The sequence below is a fragment of the Chiloscyllium plagiosum genome, unplaced genomic scaffold (assembly GCF_037043375.1).
Source record: "Chiloscyllium plagiosum isolate Xiang-an unplaced genomic scaffold, Cpla_swu_hap1 HiC_scaffold_23, whole genome shotgun sequence".
In the NCBI taxonomy this organism is placed as follows: Eukaryota; Metazoa; Chordata; class Chondrichthyes; order Orectolobiformes; family Hemiscylliidae; genus Chiloscyllium; species Chiloscyllium plagiosum.
This window is the reverse complement of record NW_028270161.1, coordinates 11,975,865-12,001,742: the sequence shown is the minus strand read 5'-3', so window position 1 is coordinate 12,001,742 and position 25,878 is coordinate 11,975,865. Positions and strand designations below refer to the sequence as shown.

At 43.4% G+C, this 25,878-nt stretch overlaps 1 protein-coding gene across 8 annotated transcripts in view; it reads right to left on the bottom strand.

Moving 5' to 3' along the window:
• Positions 1–25,878, bottom strand: part of celf2 (cugbp, Elav-like family member 2) — a 1,014,614-nt gene that overhangs the window by 329,572 nt on the left and 659,164 nt on the right. The window contains exon 1 of one of the 8 annotated variants that reach the window (XM_043714097.2): positions 19,947–20,102. The exons of 5 other annotated variants lie outside the window; for them this stretch is intronic. Coding sequence is in view for 1 of the 3 variants with exons in the window: in XM_043714087.2 (XP_043570022.2) it covers positions 13,146–13,180 (35 nt within the window). In the remaining 2 variants the exon portion in view is untranslated. Of the gene's footprint in view, positions 1–13,145; positions 13,203–19,935; positions 20,103–25,878 lie in introns of those variants that run through there. 2 more of the 8 variants (XM_043714094.2, XM_043714087.2) reach the window with 2 other exon arrangements.

Here is a 25,878-nt window from a genome sequence, read left to right as displayed (position 1 = left end):
CTGATCAGCTGAACTTGAATTTTAAGGAAGAAACACTTGTTTTAAAGTTGATATCACCATTTTTCCTCAACCTGTCAAAGGAAACAGTTTATCTGCCAATTCTAACTGACTTTAAAAATCACAGATCTGTGATTGATGGAGTACCTTTGAGGGTAAAAACAATTTTTAAAAAACAAGTAATACTAAACATTAATGTAGTCCACCTTCATTTCCAGGGACACAAGATGAGTGGGTCTGTTTCCATGCTGTACATCTCTATGACTATGAGTGGGACCAATATGCCTCATAAAAACCAGAAGTAGGGGTAGGCCGGCTGGCCCTTCGAGCCTACTCCACCATTCAATAAGATCAGGGCTGATCTTGTTGACCCAGCTCCACTCACCCGTCTGTCCCCTCACCATAACCCTTAATTCCTTTACCGTTAAAAAAAAAGTTCAACAAGGCAGCCTGACTGCCTTACTGGAATTCCTCAAATTTCTAACGCTTTGGGTAAAGAAGTTCCTCCTCAACTCAGCCTCAAAATAGGGGGAGCAGATTTAGGACTATGCCCCCTAGTTCCAGTTTCACCTGACACCAAGTTATAGTCCAATGGGTTTATTTGAAATCACAAGCTTTCAGGTGAAAAAGGAGCACCGCTCCAAACGCTTGTAATTTCAAATAAACTTGTTGGACTGTAACCTGGCATCTAGCGCCTTCCGACTTTGGTCTACCCCAGACCAACACCAGCATCTCCACATCCTGGTTTCACCCTCCCATAGAAACAACCTCCCTCCTTCTGTCTTATCTACTCTCTTCATAATTTGAAATGTTCCCATAAAGATTCCCCACTCATTCTTCTAAATTCCAAAGAGTGTATTCCCAGTCCACTCAATCTCTCTGCTGCAGCTTGACTGAGTTTTCCTTGTAGGACAGACAAAGCTGGTCAATGCATTTTGGCCTTAACGTAACTGTTTTAGCCCCAGTGTTGTTCTCTACAGCTGCGCACTACAGTGAAGCAACTTCTCCCCGGTCAAGAAGACACAATTTTTATTAGTGTCTAATTCAGAAATTGCACCCAAAAAGCTATTTATCATGCACTCACCACCATCAGCTGCAGGTGTACAATTCATAGTTGTGTCTGCCCATCTCACACCAACTTAATTGAATTCTCTCAGGTTTATGACCCGCTTCCTCCCTCCCTCATGTAAAGAGGAAATATAAAAGAAAATAGGAACTTGTCTTTTAAAAAGATAAATTTCAGAGAAACCAGAACTAGGCAATCACTCAGCAATTTGTAAAACAGAATTCCACGCACTGCAACACTTTTAAACAATTGTAACAAAAACAGCATGCTTTAAATTCTTCCCACTTCTTCGGACAGAGCAGACTGTCAAATTGTTGCAAATTTCTGCTCCACTATCTCTCCTGCACCTTGATAATCACGACTCCGGGCTCATTTTGTTCCTGAACGTCCTCAGACATGATAGCAAACTACTTTAGCCCTAAAGTTATGGGCACAGAGACCATTCTGATAAGCCACTTTCCCCTGAGTCAGGATTAGGTCAACCTGATGTCTTTACATATTAATTATGGCATTGAAATGTCTCACTGAAGGAGAGTTCACTGATAGACACAAACATCATTTCCGTGCGGAGTTTGCTACTCTTGGTTAGGCTGTTCCTGTCCTACTGGGTTGTGGAGGGGGTGGGGGGGGGGGGGTGAAGAAGAGACAGAGTGCTCATAACTGGACTGGGTAGGGAAGTACAGACGCAACAATGATGATAACAAACACAGCCAATCGCACTGTAGGCAAAGCTCACAAAAGTGAGGAGAACAAAAAAAAGGAAGAAAATGACAATAGCAACCAAGTTAAAACAAATTCAGACTAAAGAAAATAGGTATCTTTGAGGGTAAAAACAATTTTACAGATCAAGATAAAACAAATTCAGTCCAAATTCCTTTACTGCTTTGGACACTGGAGGCATCTTTCAGCTGCTGCTCCTCCCACACCTAGAAAGGCTCTGAAGACAGGATGCCTTTGATTAAAAAAGCCAAGCAGTAGGCCACCATTTGCAAATTGCATTGCTTCGCTCTGCCAGAGATACATTAGAAGTCATTTACTGTCCAGGGGAAACAGAGTGGGAAACAAAGCTGAAGAAGTTGTTGCTTAAATTTTGAGCAGAAGGGTAGTTCCACAACTTACTAAAAAAAGTTAGGATATGGTTGTCACTGCCAAAATGGGCACTTTATTGCCCATCTCCAGCGATCCTCACTAGAATGGTTAGACAGGCTACTTCAGAAGGCAGTCACAAGTCAACCATGTTGATAGAGACTAAAGCCACAAAAAGGCTGGATTGGGAGGAGGTTTCCTTGTTGAAACAAAAAGGACATTAACAAATGTTTTGGATTTTGTAACAATCGCACAACTTCACAATCACTTTTTATTGATACAAAGTATCATGTTCTGGTCACCACATCCTCAGAAGGATGTGAAGATCCCCAAGTGGGTGCAGAGGAAGTTGCCTGGGTTGGTCCCACAAACAAAAGACTGGGGGTTGTTTGACTTTGAGAGGAGGGGAGTAAGGAAAAATTTGCTAGAGGTGTACAAGATCATAACAGGTTTAGACAAGGGGACAGTGGGCACAGATTTATCATTCTAGGTAAGAAGCACAGGACAGGTGTAAGGAAAATCTATTATTTTTAAAATCAGTGATGACCTGGAACAATCTGCCCAGGAGGATGGTGGATGCGGAGAGGATTAAAGGTTTCAAAAGGAAATTAGATGCACATTTGAGGGAAATCAATTGGTTATGGAATGAAAGCATGGGAATGGGATTAACAGTTTTACCTTCCAGGAAGCTAGTACAAATCTGACTGTCAGAATGGCTGCCCAGTGCTATCATGACTCCATTACTAAGCTTGTTTTCCCCAGACTCTTACTGAACTACATTAAATCTCCCCAATTCCTGAAATATTAGTCCGGGCCTCTGGATTACTATTCAAGCAACATTACAAGCATACCTATTGCTTACTCTGTGCCGCTATTGCAAAATTGAAACTAAAACATTGCAGCTCTGATTTCAACTTGTATTGTCCCGGAGGACAGACATTATTTAGGTGTTTTATTGCCTGCCTTTTATGTTTTAGGGCAGAATGTGTTGTGAATCACTGATTCTCAGAGAGTGTGCTCTCTTCCATCTGGTCACAACCCAAATGTAAACCCATTCGGACTCACAGGAGGTGCATCTTTTCTCTTGGTAACCAGCCATAGAACTATACAGTACAGAAACAGACCCTTCAGTCCAATGCATCCAAGCTGACCAGGTTGCTTAAACTGAACTAGCCCCATTTGCCTGTGTATGGGGCATAACCCTCTAAACCCTCAGTTCAGCGAGCAAACCTACATCCAAAACCACAACCCGAGCTATAAACCTTCTCAAAACTCGCTCAAAACCATTCCTAATCATGTACCCATCCAGATGCCTTTTAAATGTTGTAAACGTACCCACCTCCACCACTTCCTCTGGCAGCACATTCCATACACACCACCCACTGTATGAAAAAGTTATCCCTCAGGTCCCTTTTAAACCTTTCCCCTCTCATTTTGGACTTTCTTGCCCTTGGAAAAAAAGAGCTGGACTATTCACTCCATCTATGCCCCTCTTGATTTTATAGATCTCTGCAAAGGTCACCCCACTGATGCTCCAGGAAGAGAAAGCTTCAGCCCATCCAGTCTCTCCTTCTAACTCAAACCCTCCAATGCCGGTAACCTCCTTGTAAATCTTTTCTGCACCGTCTCCAATTTAATAATATTCTTCTTGGAGCAGGGTGACCAGAATTGGACACAGTACTCTAAAGTTGGCCTCACCAATGTCCTGCACAGCTAAAACATTATCTCCCAACACTTTTACTCCACGTTCTGACTAACCAAGGGAAACCTTCTTCACCACGCTGTCTGTCTGGGATGAACCTGTACCCCTAGGTCTGTCTGTTCACCAACAATCCCCAGGCCCTACCATTAACTGTCTAAGTCTTGCCCTTACCAAAATGCAACATCTCGCATTTATCTAAAGTAAACTCCATCTGACATTTCTTGGCTCATCTGATCAAGATCTCGTTGTACTTTTAGATAACTTCCTTCACAGTCCTCTAGACCACCGATTTTGCCATCATCCAACAACTTATTAAACATATCACCTATATTCTCATCCAAATCATGGATCGGAATGACAAATAAACAGTGGGCCCAGCACCAATCTTTGCAGCATACCGCTAATCACAGGCCTCCTGTCTACATAACAACCCTCTACCACCAGCATATCTTCTATCAAGCCAACTTTGTATCCAATTAGCTCTCTCCCTGGATCCCATGTGATCTAACCTTGCTAACTAGCCTACGTGCAAGCCAGAATCAATCCTGGCAGCTTGACTTCCAGAGGCAAAATTGTATAAAACCAAAGAGTTTACAACCACTGGCAAATAACTTACAGTCAGCTAACTATGAATGGAAACAGCACACCCAGGTCATGTGGACAGCTATGTCTAGGTAAGAGCTGAATTGACTTTCCTATTCAATCCATGATAAACTGACCATACATTAACTGAAGAGAAACAATGAGGCTTCCCTCAATGTTCATCATTACCTCAAGACCACACTAACACAAAAGATCCTCAAGTCTCAAGGTATCCAGTAGAACAGAAGCAAAGTTATTTTGGGAAACCTGTAGAACAAGGGTAACTCAATCCTGTGCAAGGGCATGCTGACTTCATGTGTCATGTAGATTCAATGTTGGACTCTCTTTCAATTCCCTTTGGGATATCGATAGCTTTCAGACAGCCAGCCTGAGGTTCAAAAAGGTTGGAACTTAGTCAATAGCCCACAGTGACCTTAATAATGCAACACCTGAAGCAAGCCTGCTGGCAGAAACCAGCGCGTAACTAATAAATGAAACCATTGTCAATAACTGGTCTATTGTCAGGTCTTAAGAATGGGATATTGTTGCATACCAGTTAGCAGAGAATCAAATTCTCCTCACTTAGCTTCAGAGATTCACAAAGGAGGAGGAGGAGGGTGGGATCAGCTGGGGAAACACTGCACCAATAAGACTGTGCAGCATTTAGTTGGTTAAATGTGCAGGGTGAGCAGGTCACAACTCAGCCAAGGTGCCTAGGCATTCTCCACTAGTGCAAGTGGAATGTGTATCCAACTCCTTATTTAAAAAGAACAGAAAGCCTACAAGTGGGTGCAGATTTCTCAGCAGCACTATTTGGAAACTTAAGCATGGTGATAGATTTTTAGTCAGATATTTTGATAATCCCACACCGGGGAGCGGCCAGTTTATTTTATAGGGAAGGATAATCCAAAATAAATAAAGACAATGGGGTGTTGGTGGAAATGAATACTCTTACTCATTCTTCAGTGATTTGATTCAGCAATGACACAGAGAATTCAAAACAAGCAGAATTATCAGAGAACGCACCATGAGTCAAAAATACAACACTGGCAAGCAACTGATTGGAAAGAGAACAGTCATCAAGGGCAGTCAGTCAATCGACCTCAGTATCCTTTTGTGGAAACAAACTGGGGAGAGAAGTCAACTTGGTTTCCAGTTCAAGGTTCCAAGATTGTTAAAATGTACCCACTTTGTTGAAACAAAAAAAATTGTTCATAGGATATGGGCATTATTGGTGAGGCCATCCCCAATCACCTAAAGGCAGGTGATGAGTCAAACACATAGCTGTGTTGGACTGGAGTCACATGTAGGCCAGATCAGGTAAGGATGGCTGATTTCCTCCCCTAAAGGGCATTAGTGAACCAGATGGGTTTAATAATAGCTGGCAATAGTTAGATGGATCACGAGCTTTTAATTCCAATTTTTGAAAATAGAGCTCAAATTTCACCATCTGCTACATGGGATTCAAACCCATGCCCCCAGAACATGACTGAAAACAAATGCTGAAGATCACAGCATGTCAGGCAGCATCCATCGAGTGGGAGCAAGCTGATGTTTCAAGTCTAGGTGACTCTTCATCAGAGCTGACATGATAATTGCCATTCTCCCGATAGTGTGTGCGTGCATGTATCAATTTCATGCCTGTAACATGAATGTCCAATTATATCACAATTTGACATCGATGCCTTGTGAATCAGCAGGACAGTGGAGGGAAAAAAAAGAATCTGGCTGAACAGGTGATGGAAATAATGGAGTCCATTTTCAACTTGCCTTCCCTGACGATGGACTGCCAAAATCAGAAACCATCCATTTTAATTGAGGGTCTCCAGCACGGCTGGCTCGTCTGCAAAGCCATGATTCACAAACTGATCACCTTAAAAACCCTGCACTCCCCAGTGTTGAGACAGTGTCACCAAATTACATATGCAATTCTCCAATCAAATCATTCTGCAGGAGTCACTTAACAGGGGACCACATTCCTCTGGTCAGGAACATAATGCATCTAATCCAATTATTCCCATTAAACCTTCCATTACATAAACACAGCAGATTGCATGGGGAGGGGTACAGTGGTGAATGAGTTCTCAATCTCATTAACGTACGGCTCATTTATCTACAGCTCCAGTATAAATATAAAGTCAATGATTCCTTAGGGCTGATTCATAATTATCTGCATCTTTAAAAGCATTCAACATGAGCAAATGGGCAGCACTGGGTAGAAGGATAGATTAATGGTTTGCATGCAATTTATGTACTTATATATACAAACATACACTGCATATTAAAATTAGAATTGCAGAAGTCCAATTCTCATAATGCAATCTTTTATTAAGGAGGGAGTAAAAATTGCACTTTGTACTCATGAAAAATTATTGTAATTAAGCCCACTCCCTTAGCCAGGCCTAAACCACTTGGAAGGTACGTCAATGAGAAGGTTAAAGGAAACAGTATCAAATTCATCTCTGCTAAAATAGCAAGCCTGTTACTCGCTGACTGTAAAATTTCTCATCAGCTAATTAAGTAAAACATAATGTTTGCAAAAAGGGCAATGGGCATGGCCACTTTGTGAATTGTGGGCATGTAATGGCTGGTGCTTATATTTAATGGAGTTTAATTTCAAACAACCACTTTCTCTTGGTATAATTCATTACAGACACTTCAACTCTGCTGTGTAAACAACCACCTACCTCTGAAGGCAAAATATGAGAACATTGCCTCCTACATGAAGACTGCTTCACATAATTAAAAGCACCCAATATTTAGGAAGACAACATTAACTTGCAGCATCCACTAAAAAGCAATCCTTCTCTTGTAGCTGTTTCTGTCTCCTTCCTCCCTCCCCTTGCCCCACACCAAATTTTCTTGCCTCCTATTCATATGCTAGAGTACACGGTCTCATAGCCACTGTGCCCCATTGGTGTCTCTGCCAAGAAGCCATTTTCCAGGATCAGGCTGGCTACGATAGGCAGAGCTGTGTTCACCAGCAGTAGTCAGTTTCCAACTCTGTCTGTGGGACAAAGCTAATCCCAGTGTTCTGTTAGAAGCCGTTTTCATTCTTGTCTCAAGACTCAGTAACAAAAGGTATTGATTATCATCAACAATGATAACGCTGCTAAGGATTAGACAACATAAGCAGTGAAAAATGTAAATTTGGAAGCAAAACATTCAGCCTTCAATAAGTAATCTTTAGCGCCAAAGGATCATCTCTAGTGAGCAGAGAGCTCAATCGCATTTTTTAATCTTTAGTGTCTGTTCGAATACGTTCTTCAAGACTTTTGTTTGCAACAACATTTAATGAAATCCACAGTCACTCAAAAGCGTAATTAGAGTTAATGTCTGCACCAGTGACCAGCAGATGATGTGCACATGGGGCATAAAATATTCCCCAACAATCACAGTTGCTTGAGGTACTGAACCCACATCTTGCCAGGCAAGAAGTCATTTCAGTGAGCTAATATGCTTTCTAAAAAGCACTGCCGTGCGATGCCAATCCATGCATGAATTCCACTTAAACTTATCCATTATTACCTTTCTCTGCACTGAGTGCTGACGGGGAAAGCTACACTCGCAAATGGATTGGTGACAGCTCCTACGAGACTTCACCTCAATAAGAAATTCAAAAGTAGATCGAAAAATACACTATTAATGGTTTGAAAAGTAGCAATGGCGGGGAGGGGTGTCTATTCCCCTCAGTGTTCTTTCTTTGAACATTCTACATTAGACTATCCAGCTTGTTGAAAGCCATATTCCAATACGTATTCGAAAAACAAAGGATAAAGGTGCACTTACTGTTTTAAAAAAAAGCAACGTCTTGCAAATAGACAAGTTTTTGAACCTCCTCTGGTGAACGTGCATGCACATAAAAGGTTGTTAATGCTTGTACTAGGGCGTAGAACATTGATTTTTGTAAGAGACAAGGAGCTTCCTGGTCATTTCCAACACAATTAGATGGAGGATTCAGCCTCCCCTACCCTTGCACAATATTCTTCGGTCCTGACCTTAGAAGAGCTCCCCTTACTGCATCAATGTGACATTTTCTCTTTCCTTTAACTGTCTCTAGCTGCTTGGATTGCGACTGCCAATTTAGTGCCACTTAGTGGCAAATTAGAGGTAGTTTTGTGCTGACTGTAGTTTATGACTCACTTGTCATGGTCTGTTCAGTGGTCAGCAGCTAGGGGGCATTTTCACCCCTTCAGTCTGGGTATTACTGATACAGGTCACTAACTTTGGATCTGTTTTCAAAGTGAAAACTCTAGGAGCAAGGACTGCAATCTACTCCAATTCACCAAAGCTTCTTTATCTGCTGAATTGTTCACTTCCAATTAGCAATCAGAAAAATGAAGAGTTCCCTAACACAGAAGATAGGAATTAAACAGGAACCATAAAGAGCAACTCCCCTACTCCCAATACCCTCTGCTCTCCTCACGCTGTACATTAAACACTTTCCTGGGAAAACAGATAAAAAGCTAATTAAAACATTCTTCCAATGATTGAGAGAGAAATGGGATAGTGACAGATTGCACCATTTTATACCAACTTGAACAAAGGAATATTAATTGGAATGAGTAAAGCTTAGGTGGTCCATAACTCCCTTTTCCCATCACCCCAAAGTTGATAAATCTCACTCCATCTCATATGGACATACCAGCACACTGCCTTCTAAAGATGTCAAGGTGAAAGCAATTATTTATTTTTGAGAACAGAGATTCTCACTCCAGAACCAGGTACAAGGAGAACAGTCTGCACCCAGAGAGTGGTGAGCCTGTGGAATTGTCACAGGAAGCAGTTAGATATAACTCTGAGGGCTAAAGAGATCAAAGAGTATGGGGTGACAGTGGAAACTGGGGAATGGGTTGGAAGAGTATTGAATAGTGATGAAGGATTGAAGGGCTGAATGGCCTACTCCGGCTCTTATTTTCTACATTTCTGAAAACAAAACCAAATCTATTCCATCCTTCCAATCACCCCCTTTCCTGGTGCAAAGGGCACTCTCCTGGATCCAACGCATCACAAATGACTAGAAACGACAGAGTCCAATATTCATTCAGTCACCGGAAAGGTGCACAGAGTGACATGCTACAGAGATAACAGATGAAGTTTTGCTCTCTCCTCCTTAGTGTCTGATTGAAGGATTGTTGTTTTCTACTTTTATAGTGACTGAAGAGCTTAGAAACCTAACAGGATAATACACAACAACATTCCTTTAGTTTTCCCACAGGGACAATATTAGTTGGCGTGGTTTGGAACACAGCCTTCTAGAAACAGAACATAGCCCAATCCTTCCTTAGAATTGGTCTCCAAAACTTTAAAATCTCAGAAATGATACAGTTCTCCCTTCTCAGCCCACCTAAAGTATTTTCTAACCATGTTACCATGCAACTTCAGTTAATTTCTGTGTCTAGAATTAATTCAATAAACATGCCACAACCCAAGAAACAACTTTACAGTCAGTTACAACTTCAAATTCTACTTTGCAGTCGTTTAAGCAGCACCAGATTACCACCTTCTCTCCCAATCATGTTCTCCCTCCTCCTCTTCAGAAGGTGCTAAATCAAGTTGGAGTACAGTTTAATGGTCAGCTCCCTTTCTGGAATGTCACTTATGTGACTATTCTTGGTGCGTGCCTTGGCAGTCAATGCTGGCCGACAATCAAGTTTCACTGCAGCCCAGGCACTGCTACCACCCCCAAATCTGTTCTCATCTATCGTCCACACACACCGCACTTGTCAAGGGCTGCCTCACACTCAAAGAATTGGAGTTGGAACACCCAAGAATTTTCCCCTGCTTTTGTCCAGGTCGAGCTGCCAATTCCTGGGAGGTGTTGTAGCGTAATTTCCTGCTCCCTGTTCCACCTCTTGCAATGTTCTATTCTTTAGTGTTGTTCGACATATCATTTCAGTCACATGACACTAATCTTTTGCTGTAAATTCTATGTCTTGTGCTCCACAACCACCTGAAGGAGCAGCGCTCTAAAAGCTAGTGCTTCCAAATAACCTGTTGGACTATAACCTGGTGTCGTGGGATTTTTAATTATTCTTTTAAACAAACCTCAAAGCAGCTTCTGATGGAACACTGTCACACAAACAAAATCAGGAAAATTATTAAAGGCTTCTTGACAAAGCAAATAGTTATTAATATTATGAACAGTTACACAGCCTCTTTAAGTTCATCCCAAAATTTTAAGACTCGCAGAATCCTGAGAGTGTGGAAGTGGGCCATTTGACCGATTGAGTCCACATTGAAGAACATCCCACATAGACCCACCACCCTAACTATCTCTGCAACCCCACATTCCCCATGGCTAACCTACCCAGCCTGCACATCCCTCGACACTGGGCAATTTACCAGGGCCAATCCACCTAACCTGCATATCTTTCAACTGTAGGAGGAAACCGGAGCACTGGAGAAAACCCACGCAGAGAGAATGTGCAAACTCCACACAGACAGTCGCCCGAGGTGGCAACGGAACCTGGGTCCCTGGCACTGTGAGGCAACAGTGCTAACCATTGAGTCACCTTATTTAAAATGAATGAAAAGCACAGGGACAAAACACATAAGATTGTTCCCCTGGTGTTCAGCCCCTGCATTGCCCTGGAATTAGGGCACCACTCCTGGAGGCTTGGCTACTCCATGCCCAGAGAACCTGAAGCTTGTCCCAACAGCGTAACTGCTCCAGCTAATTTACAAAGTCGATTGAGTCAAACGAGAAAACTATTCCTCCTTAGTCTAGAAATTAGAAGCAAGCGGATTTAAATTCTCTCTCAACCTGGAGCCTCAGGCTTTCCATTTTAATGACAGCGTAGGAGAGGGTTAAAAGCCAACTTGTTAGAAGGAGAAGCCCACAGCCTTCAGACAAAAAAGTGAGGCATGGATCAAAATTTAGTGTTTACAGTCAACTATGAGCTTTATTTCTGAAAAACAAATGGCTAAAATATGATCTGAGACAAGTACTCCAACTGAATTCAGCACCACAGTTTACAATCTGCTAATGAGCGGATGCTGGTTGTTACAATGCATCTGTCAGTACCAACTTTGCTACACTGCACAGATGGGTGAAAAAAAAACATTTCTGCCCCTTTGTCTTTTCATGCATTGGTTGCCTTACGCACCTCGTCAATTGGGTACTTTGTTGTTCACAAATTTCTTGCCTGCACAGTAAAAGAGAACTATTCTGGTTGCAAACAAAACCCCAAACAGTTTTGAAGTGCAGAGGCTACCTCTGAAATAATGCACAGGACTCAACATTGAGTTCTCCAATTTCAAATAACCTTCCTTCCCATTCCCAGACTCCCTTCCACCAGCCGGATTCATTCCTCCCATTGACCAACCAGGTCGTACCCTCGGCCTGTCTTCACCTACCCCCACTTCACCATCCTGCTCCCACCAACCCCTTTATCTGCAGCTCCCCCTACAGCCAGCCCTAATTCTGAAGAAGGGTTACACCAGAAATGTTGACTTCTCCACCTCGTAATGCCACCTGACTCGCAGTGTTCTTCCAGCCTCCTGCCTGTCTACCATGACATTTTACAATCAATGTTCAGGACAAAGTTTATTTCACCTCCAAGCAGGGCTTTAACCAGGTGGAGTGATACCAACAAACTGCTCCCTCCCCTCTGACATCTCTCCACATTCCTCACCACTACACTCTTACCCTCCCTCATCGCTCATCCCCCATCCTTTCTCCTGACATTTTCACATCCAGATCTGCTGCTGTCACATGGTGAGGCAGACAAAACAAAAGCGTTGCAACTAGAATTCTTTTTTTCACACTCAAGTCTCAGCTTCCTCCCAGAAATGTATACCAGACCAGCTAAAGATGTCATGCCGTCACATCGAGTCGGGGAGGGGGATTGGGAAGATCAGGTTAGCCAGGCATGCGGGGCAGGGCAGGGCCACACAGACCAGGGTGTCACAGAACAGGGGAGAGGGGGAACAGTTTTTAAGCTGTAACTTTTGGGGACATTGCACAGCAGCTGTCAATGATTAACGACCAAGTCTCTTGCCTTCAGCCAATGACCTAATCTTTTAACCCAAGTGGCTATCCTTACAGTAGGCACATCTGGTTTTATTAGAATGAACAGTGTTCACAGACACTGGGTTACAGGGTCTTGCTCTCCAATCTCAAAATAAAATCTTGGAGAGGCGTGAGTATTTTTTTCTTGAATTAAAGAAACTCCACCCGGCACACTTTCCATCTCCATACCTCCCACAACCTGCAGACTGTATAGTGGCAATCTTATGGAACATTCACTCACCAGGCACACAAAAACTGCACTTTCACTCCGTGTTATAAAGATGCTGCATCTTTTCACGAGGCAGCTGGAAGACTCTACACAATGAAACCTCTATTTCTTCCCCCTTTTCCAACAAAAAAAACCCACTGCATTCTTCCTTTTCAATAAAACAAAACACACACGAAAATTATAATTCTCCATCTTGTATAGCCACACACTTTTAGCATCCATTAGCCACTTCACACCCAGTCCTGACGCCCTTTAACACACAAAATGTTGCAAAACGGCTGTGTCAAATTTGTGCACAATCGCCAGAGCTGTAATCTTCACCACCCCGTTCAGTTTCATTTCTCCAGAGCCAGCTCCACACGTTTCTCTCCAACAAAACTCCAAGCTCTAGTTAAAAAAAAAAGGCGCTGGGAACATTTACAAACGACCACAAGCTTCTCATTCTCGCTACGTTCAAGTGTCTCCTTACCTTCTGTCCGGCACCAGTCTGCAACTGTCAACCATTATCTTGGGCAGAAAGTCCAGTTGCAAAGAAGTCATGTTGCTCCCCACCCCTAACCCCCCCTCTCCCCTCCTCCCCTCCCTCTACGCGTGTCTGATTCAACAACTGGTGCCCGCAGACGGACAGGAGCAGCTGCTTGGGCCTCCCAGGGCTCAGCTTGCAGTGCAGTTGTCACTTTTTTTTTCACTTTCCCCCCCCCAAAATTCTCTGCAACAAAATTAAAACAAGAGGGAAAAAAAGGAGCTGTCATAGAGGTAACTGTCTAAAGAGCACCAGGTCCTGAAAGTAGGAGGTGCGTTTCTGATTTAAAAACTGCAGCCTGGATTAAGAGCTAACATGGAGAAGCTTATATACAACAGCTAGGAGCACCTTAACTCAATGATTCCAAGTGGCATGTCTGCCTCGTCAGCCACTGCACAGCACTTATTAACAGTTAAGCGCACTGAACTGCCATGGCTGGGCCAGATAGTGCAACAACGCTGAGGCACTTGCATTTATGTAGCACCCTGGTCACATCCCTAAAAAGTGCCCCACGGTGCGCTGCCGCAGATGAGTCAGAAAATGCATTCGTTTTTTGGTCACTGAGCAGCAGACAGTTTCGAGGCGAACCCATTAAGAGTGCTCTTTTTGGGATGTTTTACCAATTAAAGGCATGCCAAATCCCAGTTGTTATTGTGAGTGCCACCAGGTTTATAGATCACAGCTGGCAGGGGTGAAGGTCATGGGAGGCAAGACTAATCGCTGTGAATTACCAAAGATTCCCAACCCCCCAAGCTTGAGTTTTTCAGAGTGAAAAGTCTTTGTGAATCGTAGCAATTCTGCAGCTGACAGTGTGGAGGGTGAGTTTCAGCAGCTGAGCCTGCTCTTTCAGGTAACATCCAAGCAGCAAGCTGGGAGATGGCCCTCTCGGGGTGGGGGGTTAATGGCCACATCAGGTGGCAGAATGTATCTACTAGTCCAGAATGATATTGACTACGCACAAACGCAACATAATCGCCAAACATAGAACTAAAGGGGAGACATGCCAACAGAGGATGGCTAGAATGTGCCATTTTTGACCTTTTAAACCAAGTCCACAAATGGATTTAAAAAGACGTTACACAGTTGCTTGAGCATGGAAAATTTAAAGGGATAGACAATAAGTGCAGGAGTAGGCCATTAGGCTCTTCAAGCCAGCACCACCATTCATCATGATCATGTCTGATTATCCACAATCAGTATCCTGCCTTATCCCCATAACCCTTGATACCACTATTTCTAAGAGCTCTATCCATTTCTTTCTTGAAAGTATCCAGAGATTTAGCCATTACTGCCTTCTGGGGCAGAGCATTCCATACACCCATCACTCTCTGGATGAAGAAGTTTCTCCTCAACTCTGTTCTAAATGGCCAACCACTTATTTTTAAACTGTGTCCTCTGGTCCTGGACTCACCCATCAGCAGAAATATTCTTCCTGCTGGATGAGAGTCAAATTAGACAACAGTGCAATGCTAGCTAAAATTCAATGGGCCAAAAGGCCTGTTTCTAATCTATGTTATCTAGGTGTTTGAAGAATGATGTAATGTAAATGATGAACTGTTTTACAGCACCAATCTTCACTATATCATCCTCTAAGTGGGACTGGGATTGTCCCAGAATCTCAGTAATGCATGGAGCTCCACTGAAGATGTTAAAAAGGTTGCACAGAAACATCACAGCAGTTGATAGGGAAGTGGTGACATGCTGGTGATAAAAATGGATGAGTAATCCAGAGGCCCGGGTCAACCATCTGGGGACCTGGGCTCAAATCCCACCATGGTCACTGTGGGAATTTGCATTCAGCTTATAAAATCTGGAATTAAAAGCCAATATCAGTAATGGTGACCATGAAACTATTATTGATGGTTGCAAAAACGCATTAACATCGTTTCGGGATAAAAGCTGTGGGGCTCACGTGACCCCCACAGCAGCCATATGATAGTACGGCACTCAATTCAAGAGTGATTAGGATGGGCAACATCTTGCCAGTGACACCCCAGTCCATGAAAGAAGAAAGTAATGAAGGTGGCATCAGGCAGTGCAAGGAAAATCCTGAGAGTGCTTTCTGGAGCTGAGGGCTTCTGTCATGATCTTCACCCAGTTTCCTCATAATACAGCATCTGAAAATAACAAATGCTAGAGAGCACAGCGGGTCAGACAGCATCCATGGAGAGAAAACAAGTTAATGTTTCGAGTTGACATGACTCTTCATGAGAGCAGAGCTCCTCAATTTGCTGCTACATAAAGACATCTGACTGCTCGAAAGGGTCACGTTCACAAACATGCACCATGTCTGCAGAGAAGACAACCATTTGACAGATAAAGTGGCACACAGATTTACATTTAGTCATCATGCCACTGCAAAGTGTCTCAGTAGGTTTCATGTTGAATGACGGTGCTGCGGAGAGAAATGTAGCAGACATTTTGTGCATAGCAAGTCCCCATCAAAGGACGGACTGATTAATCACAAAGTGCTGTCATACACAAACTGAAACTCTGCATCTCAATTTTTGTTGGAGCCTCTAACTAATTCACCAGAATATTCTTTGGAGCCAATAATTAAAAGGTTATTGAAAGCTATTGAAGACGAGATTGAGGAGTTCAATCCGAGTGGAAAAGACAGGGAGATGGTTTTAAAAGAAAACCTTATTAAATTTATGTAAATTCCATACCACATTAATGTGGAATATGGAGAAACTGCTGAAAATCTAATCTGTTTTTCTAATTCAGTTTATAATTGTAATTATTTCCACATTAAGGGGTTGATTCCATTAACACTTACATTCCCATTGCACTAATTGTAATGTAGCAGTGTGTGTAAATATGTGCCTGTGTGTGTATCTATGTTCATATGTTTCTTCATTCTCCTACATATAGCTCTGTACATATGTACATCTGCCCATTTGTATAGACACGTGTGTGCAATTACATTTGTGTCTGTGCATGCATGTGTGGGCACGTGTGCGTGTGCATATGTGTCTCACCATTTATCAAAGCCTTTTGTGCACTTTGCAAAACTCTTACAGACCAAAATCCCTGGAGAGAAAACTGGTTTCAAAGCAGCTTTTAATCGTGGTGTCAGGGGTAAAGCGGTGTGTAAGTAGGTCACAGACTACACTCTAAGCTGCACAGGATATTGTTATAGCTAACATTTACACCACCGCGCAAATCTAAATGCTTCCCCCTTCCCCTTGATTTAAAGTCAGCAGTAAAAAAGGCTGGTTAATTAAACAGAGAGAAATCACGAGCAGTTTCAGTGAAGAGAAAGCCCGAGTTGGTGCCGATAAACAAGGATGCTGCAGTGCGCTATTACTGACTTACTTTCTTACTGACCTATCTGTCTGCAATTAAAACGGATATATTCAAAAAACCAACTCATTTACCCTGCTCGTAATCAAAGAATGAGAGGAAGAGGCCATTCAGTTCACCACTTAAACTAGTGCTTTGACAGTTCATCCCTCATTCCACCACCCTGTTCATTTGCCCCACTTTCAGGGCAGGATTGGGGACTGAGAACGTTAGCGGTTGTTTTCACCAACCTTAACAAAGTGGCACCAAAATGCACTGGGTATTCACTTGCGTCCGTCTGGCTGAGGTTAGCTAACTTAGCAAGAGCCTACATTCAGTGACGGCCTAGCAGTGTTAGGCCGTCACTGTTAATCCAGACACTCAAGTAATGTTCTGGGGACCTGGGTTCAATTCCCAACACAGCAGATAGTGAAATCTGAATTCAATAAAAATACAGAATTTCTTATCTGATCAATTGTCAGGAAAACCCAGCTAGTTAATGATGTCCTTTAGGGAAGGAAACTACTGTCTTTTCCTGGTCTGGCCTACATGTGACTCCAGACCCACAGCAATGTGGTTGACTCTTAACTGCCCTCTGGGCAATTAGGGATGGGCAATAAATGCTGGCCAAGAGAGTGATGCCTACATCTGTGAATGAACAACAGAAAAACATCAAACCAACACCTTTTGTATGTGTTACAACTGATCCTATCTCACTGCTGCTCAATTTCCAAAATCGGTTGGACATCTATTTCCTTGGTCTGGTTTCCCAGTGTACTTCCTTTTCTTAAAGCCTCAGATCATGCTAAATTTGTTGGCAATGGGGCAGGACAAAGCAGTCTGATTTCCAGGAGGTTAGATAGGAGCTCTCCAGCACTGCAGTGTCTGGGCATTTTCCTCTCTTTGAACGGAGGTATTACAGACTCTGATTGACACCTTTCCAACTCAGATCATGAATACAGCTTTCACACGTGGCTTTCACTATTTTAGCGACAGCCAAAGTTGGGATGCATTTAAGTGCCAACTAAATAAGTGCACGAGGGAGATAGTAATGGACAAATACGCCGCTGGATGAGAGAGATGTAGCAGATTAAAAGAAGACATGTTAGAGCATAAGTACCGATACTCAGCAATTGTGGCAATAGGTCTGTTTCAGTGTTGTACATTTTAAGCTGTCCTCCTTGGGCATCACGTGTGTGTCTGAACAAACCTTTGCCCACATTGATCCTACTCCACTCAGGTCACCTGATTGGCACAGAGGCTCCAGGTGCCTCCACAAGCACATAAATGACCTTGCCCATTGCTTGCCCATCCCAGGCTGGCAGGGGTTTTAGCTGGATAACGTCAATTCCCAGCCCTTTGCTCAGCACTGGTAGTCAGGTGACCAACAATCAAACAAGGAAACTTAAGGAAGGATTAGATTAGATTAGATTCCCTACAGCATGGAAACAGGCCCTTTGGCCCAACAAGTCCACACCGACCCAGGATACTGGAGAGAGAGTGGAGCGACAGTTTACCCAGACTGATTCTGGGATGGCAGGACTGATGTATGAAGAAATGTGAATTGTCTGGGATTATATTGGCTGGAGTTCACAAAAGGTTGGATGGAGTGGAATTTCACAGAAACCTGTAAAATTCTCACAGGACCACACGGCACGGTGGCTCAGTGGTTAGTACTGCTGCCTCACAGCGCCAGGGACTCGGGTTCAATTCCAGCCTCGTCTGTATGGAGTTTGCACATTGTCCCCGTGCCTGCATGGGTTTCCACAATTCAAAGATGTGCAGGTCAGCTGAACTGGCCATGCTAAATTGCCCATAGTGTTAGGTGCATTAGTCAGGGTAGATATAGGGTAGGAGAATGGATCTGGGTGGGTTACTCTTCGGAGGGTCAGTGCGGACTTGTTGGGCCAAAGGGCCTGTTTCCATACTGTAGGGAATCTAATCTAATCTAAAGAAACCATCTTTGACTAGACAGGGAAGGATACTTCTGATGATGTGGGTGTCCAAAACCAGGGGTCACAGCTGAAGAGTACAGAGTAAACCATTTAGGATTGAGATGAGGAGGAATTTCCCACCAAGGGCGTGGTGAGCCTGTGGAATTCACCACCACAGAAAGCAGCCATTGCCCAAACGTTGTATGACTTCAAGAAGGAGTTGGATGTACCTGAACGGGAAACAGTCTGTGAAGTTGGATGATCAGCTATGATCATAGTGGAGCAGTACCAAAGGGCCAAACGGCCTACTCCTATTCCTATCTTCTATGTTTCTAATGCTAATGAATTGGAATGTGGAGATCTACAAAACAAAAGCTTCCTCTGGCCTCTGGTAAGGGGTAGTGAGAGGGCTGGAGAAGGGATTAATAGCCCAACACCTGTCCTTCTGCGACTCCTTCGAACAACAGGCTCTCAGACTGAACTCTCCAGCATTTGCTCTGATTCCTAACAATGGTTTGATTCTTCGCTTGGTTTGAATTACTCCCCTTGGTATGAGGTAAAACCTGACCATTTGTCTTCTGTGATTCTGGATGATTTGCTTTAACAACGCTCAAATATCCCGCGGGGCCCTTGCAGATTTACCTCAACTGAATTTCCTTGTCCTTTTAGGCACAGCACAGTGCCACACTGCTTCCCTTTTCTCACACGCAATAATCTCATTGACCTCGGTTTCTGGTACAGGTTGACTCATCAGCATTTTGTGCCCACCTTTATCTGCTGAACACAGGGACTCTTGCTGTCTGTATGAGTCCCAAGGGGCCAGCAGCCCTTCAGAATCTCACCTCTGCAGCCCCTCTCTGAAAAGGTGTGTTTTAATAATTCTCCCGATATCTAAACTATCTAAACTCCCCTACGCAGGATCACTGCATAGTGCTCTGGAATTTTATTTAATCTGTTATGAATATTTTTATTTTACCTGTTTATTTTAAGTTGTTAATTGAGGCATCACTGCAATGGAGACAAGCTAAATTAGCAAAGGCCCAAAATCCAAATCCGGAAACTTCTGGGCCTGCCGAGCCCACCACCAGAGCACGTGGTGATTTACTCACTGAACCAGAACAGAAAATGTCTTTTTATTCTTGCAATCAGCAGATAACGGCCAACAGCTCTTTGCATCCAGCAATGTTAAGCTAAAAGGAAGTGAACTCGTCTCAATCTGACCCTGGCTGTGGTGCAAACAGGATGGAGAGGCCTCGATATTAGAGATCTTGCCTGCCTCATCTCACAGCACTAGATGTTTAGATGGAGCAAACGTTAAATGTTACTAAAAACATGGGATACACACTTCACCAACAAGGAAAGTGGTGACAAATTCCAAAACGACAGGAACCCAAAATGAAACCACACTAATGTCCAAAACCACGAGCAAGTAGTTCCTGCACTTAACTACGCACAAGCAGTCCTCTAGCATGCTCCCCCGCTGACTCAGTGGAAGATAATGTGTAACAGACACTTGCCTTTAACTCACGTGTGACTCTAGATTGCTGTCCACTGAATCCTGTTGAATTCCCTGGCCGTGGGTAGGTAGGAATCTGCTTGAGTTTGTCGAAGGGTCCTGTCGTCCTGAAAGTGAATTCTCTATTTCTCAACCCTCGGTCTCTTGTCCACACAGCTGCAGAGCTGTGTTGCTGACGTTGTCAACCCCACCGGTACTTGCGAGATAGAAGTTATACTTCCTGTGCGCGCCAGAGTGAGTGAAAGCTAAGCCATCGAGTATTAAATTAAACTGATGAGCACCGGTATAAAACACTGATGCAATTACAGTGTTGCCTTACTAAATCTGTCCAGACGACAGGTCAAGCCCCCACCAACTCCACAAAGATATTCCTCCATTTCCCCATTATAATGAAAGGAAGGCTGTGCCTTGTCTTGTTGTCATCCTACACCTTTATAATGTCCACCTTTCTCTGATTGTCCTTCCTAGGGCTGAAGAAGCCCCATCATCAGCCTATGTAGGAACAGAGGAATCAACAGCGGGAAGTGACCTTTCAACTTTGGTCAGATGAAAACTAAAGCGTTTAGAAATATCTAATTTTATGATTCATATGTTTTAGGGCTATAACTTCAAAAGTACAAACTAAATGCAAGATAGGTTGGAGAAAACTGGCTTTGAGAAGCTGATAGCCCTTACTCCCACACCAAGATAATGGCAGTTCAAAGAAGGTTTGATCTTTCTGTGAAGTTAAAGGTTTGATAACAAAAAACAACAGGTAGACCTCATAACACTTCCTGATTGAGCCTCATGGGATTGCAGTTGTTCTCATTGTTCCACATTATTCATGTCGGTCCCATAATCAAGGGGATGTTTCAAAGGTAAAGTCCATTGTTTGAGTCTATATCCGAAACTTCCCGGGCATACCATGTTGCCATGGGCAAGGATTACAGGGAGGCTTTTGGTTTTGGGCTTCAGTGTGATTTCTCACAGAAGCAGGCAGCTGCAGTCAGTCTTGGTACAGCTTTAAGAAGCTGAGAGAGAGAGAGAGAATGAATCTGCCAGGAGGTGTAAAGTTGCAGGAACCAGCTGTAGGGGACAGTGAGAAGTCAGGGATGTTTCCATGTTGAAGGCACTACGCAAGAATTCACTGAGGCCAAAGCATGAACTGGGGAGCCCAAACTCATGAGGTGTTGAATGAGAGTCAGGGATTCTCCCGGCAAGATTATAGTGGAGAGCACTAGAGAAATCTGATACTCTAGGGAATAATAAGGAGAGGTTGGAAAGGAAGGGACTTTTGTCACTGGATCGCAGGAGGTTGAGGGGTGACCTCATAGAGGTTTATAAAATCATGAGGGGCATAGATAAGGTGAATGGTACAGCTTTTTCCTAGGGTGGGGGGAGTTCAAGATGAGGGGGTACATTTTTAAGGTGAGAGGAGGAAGATTTAAAAAAAGACATGGAGGCATCTGTATTACACAGAGTGTGGTTCGTGTGTGGAATGAACTTCCAGAGGAAGTAGTGGATATGAGCACAGTTACAAAGTTTAAAAGATATTTGGATAAGCACATGAATTGGAAATTTTGGAGGGAAATGGGCCAAGTACAGGTAGGTGGGACTGGTTTAGTTTGGAATTACGGTTGGCATGGACTGATTGGACCAAAGTGTCTGTTTCCGTGCTGTACGATTCTTTTCTAGGAACACTGAAGGGAATCACAGTGAGACCCTGAGAACTGTGAAACATCCTGGTTTGGTTCTTTGGAGAAGGAAAGGAGTAATCAAGACCCCACAACGTAACGGGGAATATAGGTGGGAATTAAAGTTGAATGAGCATACAGTCATAGAGATATACAGCATAGAAACAGACCCTTCAGTCCAACTTGTTCATGCTGACCAGATATCCCAACCTAATCTAGTCCCACCTGCCAGCACCCAGCCCATATCCCTCCAAACTCTTTCTATGCATATACCATCCAGATGCCTTTTAAATGTTGCAATTGTACCAGATTCCACCACTTACTCTGGCAGCTGATTCCATACACGTACCACCCTCTGTGTGAAAATGTTGCCTCTTAGGTCCCTTTTAAATCTTTCCCCTCCCACCCTAAATCTATGCCCTCTAGTTCTGGACTCCCTGACCCCAGGGAAAAGACTTTGTCTATTTATCCTATCCATGTCCCTTATGATTTTGTAAACCTCTATAAGGTCACCCCTCAGTCTCCGACACTCCAGGGAAAACAGCCCCAGCCTGTTCAACTTCTTCCTACAGCTCAAATCCTCCAACCCTGGCAACACCTTTGTAAGTCTTTTCTGAACCCTTTCAAGTTTCACAACATCTTTCTGATAGGAAGGAGACCAGAACTGCATGCGATATTCCAAAAGTGGCCTAACCAATGTCTTGTACAGCCGCAACATGACCTCCCAACTCCTGTACTCAATGCTCTGACCAATAAAGAAAGCATACCAAACACATTCTTCACTATCCTATCTACCTGCGACTCTAATTTTCAAGGAGCTATGAACCTGCACTCCAAGATCTCTTTGTTCAGCAACATTCCCTAGGACCTTCCCATTAAGTGGATAAGTCCTGCTAAAATTTGCTTTCCCACAATGCAGCACCTCGCATTTATCAAAATTAAACTCCATCTACCACTCCTCAGCCCATTAGCTCATCTGATTGAGATCCCGTTGTAATCTGAGGTAACCTTCTTCGCTATGCATTACACCTCCAATTTTAGTGTCATCTGCAAAATTACTAAGTATACCTCCAACGTTCACATTCAAATTATTTATATAAATGACAAAAAGTAGAGGACCCAACACCGATCCTTGTGGCATTCCTCTGGTCACAGGCCTCCAGTCTGAAAAACAACCCTCCACACCTTCTATGTTTGAGCCAGTTCTGTATCCAAATGGCTAGTTCTCCCTGTATTCCATGACACCTAATCTCGCTAACCAGTCTCCCATGGGAACCTTGTCGAAGACCTTTCTGAAGTCCACATAGATCACGTCCACCGCTCTGCCCTCATCAATCCTCTGTTATTTCTTCAAAAACTCAATCAAGTTCATGAGACATGATTTCCCAAGCATAAAGCCATGAAGACTATCCCTAACTGCAGGAAATCTAATCTAAATCTAAAATAATACATGTAAATCCTGTCCCTCAGGATTCCCTCCAACAACTTGCCCACCACCGACGTCAGGCTCACTGGTCTGTAGTTCCTTGACTTGCCCTTACCACCCTTCTTAAGCAGTGGCACCACGTTAGCCAACCTCCAGTCTTCCAGCACCTCACCTGTGACTATCGATGAAACACATATCAGCACCTCACCTGTGACTATCGATCACACAAAGATCAGTACTCTGTTAAGATTTTTAGGTTTGAAGCATAGGATTAATGATGCACAGCATTAAGTGGATAGGAATTTGGTTTGAAAAGAATTACATTTTTTTTGTTTAAAAGGTAAAAAGCTGGTGACATAATTCTCTCAGTTAATAACTGGGAAATCGAATCTGTTTCTAAAGTTGCTGGTCTCCACTGAGGTAGTTATGCTTGCCAACTTCTGATCAACACTGGACTTATTTATCCTTCCATCTTCCGGCTTCATTTCCTTGCAGCTGATTCTTTTTGTGGTCTCTGACTTTCCTTTATTCGACATGACTAGCCCTTTATCTGTACTAAATGCTCACTTTATTCTTTTGATTTGCCTCCTCTTGTTAAATTCCAAGTTACTCGAGAGTGTTAAAGAAACCAACAGTTTCATTGAGTTGAAACAAAAAAAACACAGCACTACTCACAAAACGTCAAATGACTCTTAAAGGAGCCATGGGTCGAATTGTGGTCTCCCTCAGGCTTTTTAAACTTGAAGCCTTTATCCCGCAGTTGTATTTCTCAGCTTTAAAACAATTTGCCCAGGCCACCATACAGTGCTGTAATTGACCCTGACCACCAGGCACTTGGAGGGTTCTGTCTCAGTAAATGTGATTTTGTAATTCTGCAGAGACAGAAGATGGGCTGTGCCCTTAAATAGGACACCAACCGAAAACGAACACATTTTCAGTTAATGATGCAAGAACTCATTCTCAGCATCTAAGTGTTTCAGGCCTTGCCTGCATAATGACTGAAATCAAGTTGGGAATGATATATACCTCCCATCAAATAGTGCTGACTGCTTGGCACACATGCCCACAGCATCTGCTACATACAAATAATGCCAACCCACTGTTGAGGAAGGGTGAAAAGATTGCCAATATCCACTCAGGTCACGTAGTTCCCATCTTTCTAAATTTGAACAAGTCCTCCACCCGTTCTGACAATGGGCCTTTAATGAACAGCATACATCAGAGATTGGTTTCTGGGCTACCATCTTCACCTCCACATAAAACCTTTGCTCAGCATCGACCACGTTCTTCAATTACTACAAAATGAGCCATTTATTTGCTGAACAAAACTTCACGAGAGGCCTCAGAGAAATCTGAATTCCGTCCCACTGAATGGATGATTGAAAAAGCACAATGCTCTCCAAACCCAGCAGAGCTATGGGGTGTGATATGCAGCCCACAGCTGCAACCACCATGCTGTAATGTTTGATTCACTAACAACAAAGTTCAATGGTTATTGAAGATCTGAGCTAGATGCGTTTCAATTTCCTGTGATTATTTGGCAAAACCCATAGAGAACTCAACTCGAATCCTTGACATTGTACTCTCAGCTCCTTCCACAGAAATCAAAATCCACTTGGGATGTGCAAGGCTGGGATTCCTTCTTGGAGCAGACTTACTCAACACTTTGAGTCATAGGGATGTACAGCATTGAAACTGACTCTTTGGTCCAACACATCTGTGCCGACCAGATATCCCAACCCAATCTAGTCCCATTTGCCTGTACCTGGCCCATATTCCTCCAAACCCTTTGTATTCATATACCCATCCAGATGCCTTTTAAATGTTGCAATTGTACCAGCCTCCACCACTTCCTCTGGCAGCTCATTCCATACACGCACCACCCTCAGCGTGAAGAAGTTGCCCGTAGGTCTCTTTTATATTGTTCCCCTCTCACACTAAACCAATGTCCTCTAGTTCTGGACTCCCCCCACAACCCCATCCCAGGGAAAAGACTTTATTTATTTACCCTGTCCATGCCACTCGTGACTTTATAAACCTCTATAAGGTCACCCCTCAGCCTCCGATGCTCTCCCATCTTATTTTACAATCACGTATTGCATGTGAACAACAGAACAGAATAGAATCCCACGTGTACAAACAGTCCATTCAGCCCAACAAGTCCACACCAACTCTCTGAAGAGCATTCCACCCAAACCCATCCCCCTACCCTATCCCTGCATTTCCCCTGGCTAACACACACAAAATATACATCTCTGAAGACTATGGGTAATTTAGCATGGCCAATCCACCTAACTTGCACATGAAAGAAACCAGAGCACCAGGCAGAAACCCACGTAGACAGGGGGAGAATATGCAACCTCCACACAGACAGTCACCTGAGGCTGGAATCAAACCCAGGTCCCTGGTGCTGAGAGGCAGCAGTGCTAACCACTGAGCCACCGTGCTGCCCCAGTGAAGCACATGATACACTTGCTGGAATTCAACCAACAGATCCCCACAGATAATTGTGAGCATATGTAGCCAGGGATGGTGCATGAAACTAACGGACTGTTGTAAAAACCAACTTGTGACTTTTTAAGGGAGGAAATGTGACATTGTCACCTGGTCTGACTTACACATGACTCCAGACCCACAGCAATGTGGTCGACTCTTAACTGCCCTCCAAAATGGCGTAGCCAGCGACTCGGTTGGATAAGGATGGCAACAAATGCTGGCTCTGCCAGCCATGCTCACATTTTATAAATTAACACAAATAAACAGAGGCTTTGACTGACTGGATATTCATCAGGCCACTCACGAACAAAATGAGGAAACGCTTCTTCCCGTAAAGGATAGTGGAATT